Here is a 9835-nt window from a genome sequence, read left to right on the forward strand (position 1 = left end):
CATGAACTGCTGCGTGTCTGTCTGTCTGTCTGTCTGTCTATCTGTGGACAGCTGGGACACGCCTGCCACTCTGTGTGTGTGTGTGTGTGTGTGTGTTGGAAGGACTAGTAATTATAGTCAAGTCTGACATCACGGAAACAGTGAGGCCTCTGCCCCCTAACACACATGCCCATATTTGGTCGCTTCCTGTTCTTATTGCTCCCTCAAGCACAAACCTACCAGGAAGCAGAAGCTAGTCTAAAATATTAGCCTTCCGCTATTGTCACTGCAGCGCCAATTATTAGCCTAGTTAGCTCACATACACATAACACACATAACACATGCTAAGTAGAGATGAACCTCGACTTCCAAACTGTCCACCACAACCACACCCAAACTGCTTATCTGTGGACATCAGTAGCAGTTCTCGGTGTGTAAAAATGACCTGTGTGTGTGTGTGTGTGTAGGTGATCCAGAGGATATTTTACACAGTGAATCGCTCGTGGACAGGCAGGATCACCATGACTGAGCTGAGGAGAAGTAACTTCCTGCAGGTACACACACTCTCATCAGTTCACCGCAGTCCCCTTACACACTTTATACAATTCTTGTCTGTTTATTTGCTTTAAATCCTGCTGTTTGACCGAGTGAACGACTTGCTGGAAGCCAGGTCAAGCTTATTTAAAGCTCATGTGAAATTCAGTGAGGCCACGCTAAAAACAAACAGGAGCTCCGGGGTTTAAAAGGAGTAAGGAATGGAGAGAACATGCAGCACACACAGGCTGCTTCACTCACAGATCAGCTATAATTATGGTTCCTTAATGCTTTATACTTATAATAAACATGACCTTCAATGATATATTTGTTTACAGAAGCAGATACTCACACATGGTCACTATACAACCCTGACCAACACCTGACCATCTCACCTATATGCGATTATTTTCTCCAAGAACATCTCTGTGTGTGTGTGTGTGTGTGTGTGTGTGTGTGTGTGTGTGTGTGTAGTGTTACAGCTTTACTTTACTGGAGCTTCCAGCATGACCATGTTCCTGTGTAGGCATGGTATGGAGGTGAAGGTTGGAGTAAAGAACTTCAGGTGTCCTGCTAGCTAGTTCTGAAGTTCTGAAAGCACACAGCTGAGCTGCTACTGATGCTCCTTCACCATGCTAGCGATCAAAGATGCAGATTCATGTGATCAAAAAAATCTTTTTAGAAAATCTTTTTAGAAAATAAAAAAAAATCTTGTATACAGTGAAACTATAAATACTGTATGATCTCTGACGCTTCTGCTGTAACTGTTCACATACACTACCAGTTAAAAGTTTGGACACACCTTTTAATTCAGTGTTTTTTGTTTAGGGATTTATTTTCTACATTCTAGAACAATACTGCAGATTTCAAAACTATGAAATAACACACATGGACTTCAGTAATCCATATGTAACGACAACAAAAAACAGTCAGTTGTTATTTTAAGACACGAAGGTCAGGTGTTCTGGAATAGTTCTTGCAAGAACAGTATTGTCAAGTGCATTTGCAAAACCCATCAAGCCCCATGATGAAACTGGCTCACATGAAGACCATCCCAGTAAAGCAAGACCAAAACTGACCTCTGCTGCAGAGGAGAAGTTCATTTAGAGTGACCAGCCTCAGAAATCACCAATTAACGGCACCTCAGATTAGAGGCGTTATGAAGGCTTTACAGAGCATCAGTAGCAGACATATCTCAATATCAACTGTTCAAAGGACATTATTGTGGATTTCAGCCGCCTTCAGCATTGTTTTACAGTGTAGAAAGAAATAAACATCAGGAAAGACCATGGGATTAGAAGGTGTGTCCAAACTTCTGACTGGTAGTGTATTTAACAGCAGCAAAAAAAAGGCCTCGATGTATTTAACAAACTGAAATTAGCACATTTTTAAGAAAATACTTTTATCTGCATTTAAGAATAAACTGCACTGCAAAATAAATAATATTTACTTTCCCACATGGCTCAGTCCCTCAGGTTTTTTACAAGACAAAATATAAAGCTGTTTGGTTAAGCTAGCTAACTTAGCTAGCATTAGCTTTTTATTACATTAGCTAGCTAATGTGGAAGATCAGATTAATATCCACTGAATTGTACAATCTTGCTTAGTATTAGTTCATAAGATATAAAGATAAGATAAACTCTTTATGCATAAGTATAACAATAAGGTACTTAGTGTGTGTGTGTGTGTGTGTGTGTGTGTGTGCAGACTCTGGCCCTGTTGGAGGAGGAGGACGACATTAATCAGATCACAGATTATTTCTCTTATGAACACTTCTATGTCATTTATTGTAAGTTCTGGGAGCTGGACACCGACCATGACCTCTTCATCGACCCCAAAGATCTCTCACGCTACAACGACCATGGTGAGCTTACTGGTCAATTTTCTCACACACACACTTTTTGACATGATACACACAGCTGTAAACACACTACATGTACTGTTGTTGGTGTATTGTCCTTCCTTCAGATTTGATTTCTGTTAAAAGGTTCTTTTAATTGAGAAACTGATCAGAGGCTCATGAGGAAGCTAGTGCTGGACAACATGAAAGAACAGACTGTCAGGTCATTAATATAAACAGTATAAAGTATATAAAGTCAGAATGACTGCAGAAACTTGATTAAAATATCCAGAACGTCAACATTTACCTCAGATGTGTTGGTTAAATATTCAGAAAATGTTTAGAATTACTAAAATTACAACTTAGCATCAACCGCTAACAGAAAGTCTATGGGTTCTGACTGAAACGCTGCTAACAGTGGTCTTGTAGAGTGAAAAATCTTATATACAGTAAAATGATGGAATATTTTAATCCAATTCTCTCTCTCTCACACACACACACACACACACACACATGCACACACACAGAGCTGTAAACACATTGCATGTGGTGTATTTTTTTTTTTTTAAAGCAGTGTCATGAGGATGCTAATGCTAGTGCAAATCTAAAACACCTGAATGATAAAGATGTAGCTGGGAGTGTGTCACTGTCACGTCTTTAACATAAACTATATAGAGTCACAGTGACAGTGAAAACAAGACAGAAATATCCAGAACGTCAACATTTACCTCAGATGTGTTGGCTAAATATTCAGAAAATGTTTAGAATTACTTAAATTACAACTTAGTAATTAAACTTATCATCAACCGCTAATTGAAACTCTGCAAAAACATGCCATGACGGGTGAAAATATATCAGATATAGTAAGTGATGTAAGGATTAATGTTTGTGACATTTATTTTTATTTAAAGCATTTATTTCTAGAAAGAATCAGAAGGATGTGTAAATAGAATCAGACGGTTGTGTCTAAATGTGACGCTGCGCTTTCTCAAGAACGTCTTCATCAAACCTCAGCAGAACTAAATATTGTGAAAGCTATCATGTTCCGCGAGCTCCGAGGCGGCGGATTATATTTTTGTGGCAGTGTGATATTTTCACCATGTTACCCAGAGCCCTGATTCAGACACCTTCATGAAGATGAGTTTAGATGATGCTCTAAAAATGGAGTTCATTCTGAATTGTGTTTTATTTCATCACAGCTTCATCCAGCAGGATCATCGAGAGACTTTTCTCAGGAGCTGTCACTCGGTGAGAAGGAAACACCACCACCACTGTATTCATTCACACACACACACCACATACACACCACACACACACACACCACATACACACACACTACACTGCATATTAGCAATAAAACAATTGTTATACATTCTAATGTTAGCATTTTTAGGTTATTCATTATTAGTAATTTTCAGTAAATCTGTGTGTGTTTGTGTGTGTTTCAGGGGAAACTCTGTGCAGAGAGAAGGACGTATGAGTTATGCTGAGTTTGTGTGGTTTCTCATCTCAGAAGAGGACAAGAAGAACCCAACAAGGTAACTGAAGAACATGTGGAGTGACATGATGCAGTAAGAAAATGGAAAAAAACAAAAAAGAAACAATGTGAATGTGTGTTTTGATGGTGATGATGATGATGATGGTGTGTGTGTTTGTGTGTGCAGTATAGAGTACTGGTTCCGCTGTATGGATCTGGATGGTGATGGAGTTCTCTCCATGTATGAGCTGGAATATTTCTATGAGGAACAGTGTGAGCGGATGGAGGGGATGGGAATAGAACCTCTGCCCTTCCAGGATCTGCTGTGCCAAATGCTTGACCTCGTCAAACCAGAGAGCCAAGGTCAGTAACCGGTCAGAGGTCAAACATCTCACCCTGCAACAGGAAACCATCAACATTAAAACCATTAACACTTGTAAATAATGTTCTCAGAAGTAACACTAAAAACTATTTTAAAAGTAACGCCCTCAAAAATAACACTTTAAAGCAGATCCTCTAGTTTAACACTCTCACACTAAGGTCTGAAGGCACATTATACTGTGAGTGCATGGTCTCTTTCAGGTTCTCTTTACTTACATCAGAGTCCAAATATCAGTTCCCTTACACTCTACTCTGTAGCATGATTCTTCAACCATCATTTCTAAATGTCCAGTTCCATGTAACTCAGAGAGTCTAGATACTGACCAGTACTCTGTCTGATACGTTAACAGCAGTGTGTGAGCAGCGTCATGCCCTGTATCAGTATTGTTATGAATTATATATAGTCTTATACAGTGTTATTGGTGTGTGTGTGTGTGTGTAGGTAAGATTACTCTGCGTGATCTGAAGCGCTGCAGGATGGCCCACATCTTCTTCGACACGTTCTTTAACCTGGATAAATATCTGGACCACGAGCAGAGAGACCCCTTCTCCGTGCAGAAGGTCTGTATGTCTGTATGTCTGTCTGTTTGTCTGACTTCAGTCTCCAACTCGTATCTGTTCATCTATATACTGTAATGCACTAAAGTGTGTTTGTGTGTAGGATGTGGACAGTGAGGGTCCGGAGCCCTCAGACTGGGACAAGTACGCATCAGAAGAGTATGAGATCCTGGTAGCAGAGGAGACGGTCAGTGAGCATCTGCACGACGGGTAAACACACACACACACACACACACACACACACGCTAATTTCATTCTAACATATTTATTTTAACATACAAAGAGCAATCTGCTAAAAATCACTAAAAACTTTAAACACAGCTGTAATGTGGGTTATTTGTTACTTAGTGTGTGGTTTAGCTTGTATTGGTTAGTTAGGTACTGGTTTTTAACTGGTTAAGTAGCATCTAGATAGATAGATAGATAGATAGATAGATAGATAGATAGATAGATAGATAGATAGATAGATAGATAGATAGATAGATAGATAGATAGATAGATAGATACTTTATTCACAGTTTCCAGCAGTATCCACAAACACAGGTAATAGATAAAATAGGAAGGAATATAACAAAAATACTAAAAAAAAAAACCAAATTAGGGTACAAAATATAACAAAAAAATATATCAAATAACAAAATATTACAAAATATAGTAGAATATGACAATATAACAAAATATAGCAGAAAAATACTAAATACAGAGATTTAGGAATAAATATGGAGAATGAGATGAAAAACAAGATAAGTAATGTGCAAAAACAAGTGTTTAAAGTTACAGACCTAGTCGATGTGCAAAAACTGTTATGTGCAAAAACTGCGTGTTTATGAGTCCTGTGCAAATCTCAGTTTACTGATAGTTCTGTAAGAAAAAAGTAAATAAATAATAAATAGTAAGGCACGCACGGAGCTGCTGGAAAGGCTGCCACTTGCTGCGGCGCTGGAAGTTAGTCACTGACTTGTATTGCTTGTATTTATAAAAGAGTCATCAGCTGATTTGTGATTATCTGTTAGCATTGGGTTAGAGATGTCTTGTGTGTGTGTGTGTTGCAGGTCTTTTGAGGATGATTACGAGTGTGAGGAGCTTCCTGTTAATTCTGATATCGGAAACAAAATGGACAAACTGGTCATCTCTGATCTGTCTCCATGATCAACTTGAAGCTCGCTCACAGAGGAAATACACAATTTTCTACAGTGCAGAAACAGACTGTGTCTGTGTGTTTGTGTGTGTGTGTGTGTGTGAGAGAGAGAGAGAGATTGTGAACTCCCACTAAGGATCCATGTTCAGTATGTCTTAACCATTATCCCTAACCAGCTCCACTCCTGGTGATCTGACTCAAACAGCCGGCTGGTTTCATCCCTCACTCTAGTTCATAAAAATAAAAAGAATAAAAAGTCATGAGAGAGAGAGATGCTTTAGGACACTTTATTAGGGTTCTGGCTTGAAGGGAACACTGTGGTTGTCAAAATCTCATATTTTTATACATTTTAAATCATAAATCAAACCGTAAATTTGTCTTAGTAACAGAAACTCCTCAGATCTTCACATTCATACTGAGAAATACCAGTGCAGGAAGTTATAGCTGTGAAGGCAACTGGGAAACATAAGTGCCCAGGATTATGCTATTATGCTAGCTAGCTAAGAGAAGCCAGAATCATCCAGAAGGTCAAGAATTCACTCAGATGTGTGGATAAATTATGGAGAAAACTCTCTACAACTACCAATATTTCATTTCACACTTATTTCCAACCCGTAAACTCTTAGCAAAGCTAGTTAAAGAACTTTAACACGGTTCGCTCGATATTTCAGTGCTAACATGCAGGATAACACTGTTGTTAAGCAATCGAGAAACGTGCACACCAAGCATGAGCTAGCCAGAACGTAGACGTTTATAGATGAAGTAAGGAAACAGTGAGGGTAAAAAATAGACAAAAGAGTCGGAACGTTAGCGTTTCTCTCAGACACGTTGAAACTTGTGAGAAAAGACTGAACAGTCAAGAAACGTTAACGTTACCCTACAGTGCTGAGCTACTGGAAAAGAAGGCGTGAATTTACACGAGACACACTCGACGTTTGGTTAAAGTCACGAAAACACTTGCTAGGGGACTAGGTTATATATATATATATATATATATATAGCTAGAGAATAGCCTTCTATAGATAACAAAAAAATCATGGCGGAAAAGAGAGAGAATCGTCCGGAATCATCCGTGTTTCTCTCAGATGTGTGGGTAAATGATTGAGAAATTATTTCGCATTTAATATTTTGAGACGTTAACATTACGTTACAATTTATAAACTGTTAAAAATTTCAGATGTTAGCATAAATGCTAGCTTGTATTTCCTAGCATTGTTAAAGTGGAGAAAGTCGCAAGAGCCCTGTTACTTACTGGGAGAGATGGATGCCATGCAGTGGCTAGCTAGCAATGAACAAATAAAGTTGCTAATTTGCTGGCAGTCAGTTAGCGCAATTCTAGCTAGCATGAATGCACGAGCTGTGATTGATTAGAGAAAGTATATAAATCAAGCCAAAAACTGAAAGGATCCGACGCTAGTTGTGAGATTTGACGCCACAGGGTTAGCGTAAAGCTGGAGCGGTTTATTAGGATGTGCTGTGGTGTGAGTGAAATGATGCACAGTAAAATATTGCACATTAATTCTGAGTGCTGAACCAGTCGTAGTCATGTAGTCATAGTGCGCTGCTCCTAGTGGCCAGGTCGGTATTGCATGTTAAAATGAAAAATGTGGTGCAGACTCCATCTTATTTACTTTATTTTATTTCTTCTTCTTTTTTTGTAACTTGACTACAAACTGAAATTCAAACTTCTCTAAACATTTCCATATTCACAATTTTACAAACGTGGGAACTAAAAACAGGACAATCTTTAAACGTTTAGTAAAAACTTCTAGAAAGCTTTGCCACTTTGCTCAGTCTGGCTTCAACATGGCCGCCGCCTCATGCAGGGACTTCTCTCCTTCCCCAGTCAGTCAAAATTTGCTTACCTATTAGCATGCGAGTTAACCGCTAGTGTTTGGTTTAGCTAGCACTTAGTGGTTAGTGGTTGCTAACGTTTGGATTAGCGACTAGCATTTTGATGTGTAGTGATGTATGTGCACCACGTGGGGGTGCTGCTCTGCCCTCTACACGACAAACCTTGTCCACTTTACTCATGACATCATCTTAAATCATTAGTGTGTGTGTGTGTTGGATTAGCACTGTTGCTAACTAACTGTAACACGCTCTCTAACTGTACACTGTTTTTATGTAATTAGTGTAATATATAATATATATAATTTATATAATTGTTTGTGTGTGTGTTTGTGAGTGTGTGTGTGTGTATCCCGTAGCCGCAGTGTGTTTTCTAACCGCTGTAAATGCCTCTGTATTTAATTTTACTGTATTTTTTTGGCGTTAGTCTCTGCCACTGCGTGGCGGAGGCGGAGTTTTAAACGCTGAAAAACGGACAGATCTCAAACCGCAGTGTTTCTACCTGTGATGACCCGTGGGACGAGTCCGGCGTTGGTCAGCGATCATCTTTGCTGGAACTGTCCAGCTCAGTGATGATGAGTGAGGATGGAACCTGCTGCAGCGTCACGCCGTTATTCACGTTAACGTTATCTATGCAAACCCCGCCCCTGTTCATCAGCTGATCCACACGGCTGTTTAACATCAAACTCTTAGTGTGCATCTTTATTTTGAGTTTTATATCATCTTCATCATCATCATCATATATATAGCTATATATAAATCTAAACATATTTCCATGTGTATTTTTTTTGTCTTGCTTTCAGACTTGACGAGGTTTCGCTCGGAGACGCCTCATTTGTTCGCATGACTCTTTTTTTCCCCTTTCATTCTTTTCTTTTGAAAATAAATAAAAAAGTTTTAAAAGCTGTTGCTTTTTTGTTTCTTTTTTTAATGAAATGTAATAACAGAAGTCACAGTGACGTTATGTTAGTGTAATGGTGTATTGTTATGAAATTGTTACGTTAAGCTAATAAGCATTTATGCTACCTTATCTACACTATATTGCCAAAAATTTTGGGACGTCTGCCTTTACCTCCACATGAATGTAATATGGAGTTGTCCCGCCCCTTTACAGCTATCCACAAGGTTTAGGAGTGTGTTTATGGGAATTTTTGACCATTCCTCTAGAAGCACATTTGTGAGGTCAGGCACTGATGTTGGACGAGAAGGCCTGGCTCACAGTCTCCACTCTAATTCATCCCAAAGGTGTTCTATGGGGTTGAGGTCAGGACTCTGTGCAGGACAGTCAAGTTCCTCCACACCAAACTCACTCATCCATGTCTTTATGGACCTTGCTTTGGTCACTGGTGTACAGTCATGTTGGAACAGGAAGGGGTCATCCCCAAACTGTTCCCACAAAGAGCATGAAATTGTCCAAAATGTCTTGGTATGAAGCTGAAGCATTAAGAGTTCCTTTCACTGGAAATAAGGGGCCGAGCCCAACCCCTGAAAAACAACACCTGAACTCAATGATTTGGAGGGGTGTCCCCAAACTTTTGGCAATATAGTGTACATTTAAGAAAGAAGTGAAATCTGTGATTATCTTGAATTGAACCTGATTGTGAGAGACATAACCTCAGTCATAAGGTAGAATTTACTTTAATGTTATTATTTACTGATTACTGCAATATATATGCTTATGTTTTTCTACGTCATATGTTTCATACCTCCATGACTCTCGGATATAAATATTAAATATGATAACGCTGTTAAAATGCTGATACTAATGTCCAGAATTAAAATAAATCTCAGATAAATAAACCTTCGTAGAGAAGCTCGCAGTAAACGTGGCACTGCAGCGGCCTCTGGTGGACAGCGAGCGCAGCAGCACCTTGAGCAGCTTAATGTAGTGACTTTACTTTAATGTGATTATGTGACGTCATACACGGTACTGGATTGAAGCATAAACACTAAAGAATAAAGAGTTCTGTCCTGTGTGTAATACTTCAGTGATGAAGAGTTGTGTTCTTATTCTTCAGAAGCTGCCTTGAAGTTCAGGTTTGAAGCAGTGACCCCACTGACCACACAAAGCCATGAA

At 39.1% G+C, this 9835-nt stretch overlaps 1 protein-coding gene across 2 annotated transcripts in view; it reads left to right on the forward strand.

The window, feature by feature from the left end:
* The window catches only part of ppp2r3a (protein phosphatase 2, regulatory subunit B'', alpha), a 62387-nt gene extending 53723 nt beyond the window's left edge, over positions 1-8664 (forward strand). For both annotated transcript variants that reach the window (XM_058413523.1, XM_058413524.1), the window contains 8 exons: positions 447-533; positions 2221-2377; positions 3553-3601; positions 3802-3891; positions 4018-4193; positions 4654-4772; positions 4873-4979; positions 5822-8664. In XM_058413523.1, the coding sequence (XP_058269506.1) occupies positions 447-533; positions 2221-2377; positions 3553-3601; positions 3802-3891; positions 4018-4193; positions 4654-4772; positions 4873-4979; positions 5822-5918 (882 nt within the window). In that variant the 3' untranslated portion in view covers positions 5919-8664. The remainder of the gene's footprint in view (positions 1-446; positions 534-2220; positions 2378-3552; positions 3602-3801; positions 3892-4017; positions 4194-4653; positions 4773-4872; positions 4980-5821) is intronic.
* Positions 8665-9835: the final 1171 nt, after the last annotated feature.

Source organism: Hemibagrus wyckioides, linkage group LG17 (assembly GCF_019097595.1).
Source record: "Hemibagrus wyckioides isolate EC202008001 linkage group LG17, SWU_Hwy_1.0, whole genome shotgun sequence".
NCBI lineage: Eukaryota > Metazoa > Chordata > Actinopteri > Siluriformes > Bagridae > Hemibagrus > Hemibagrus wyckioides.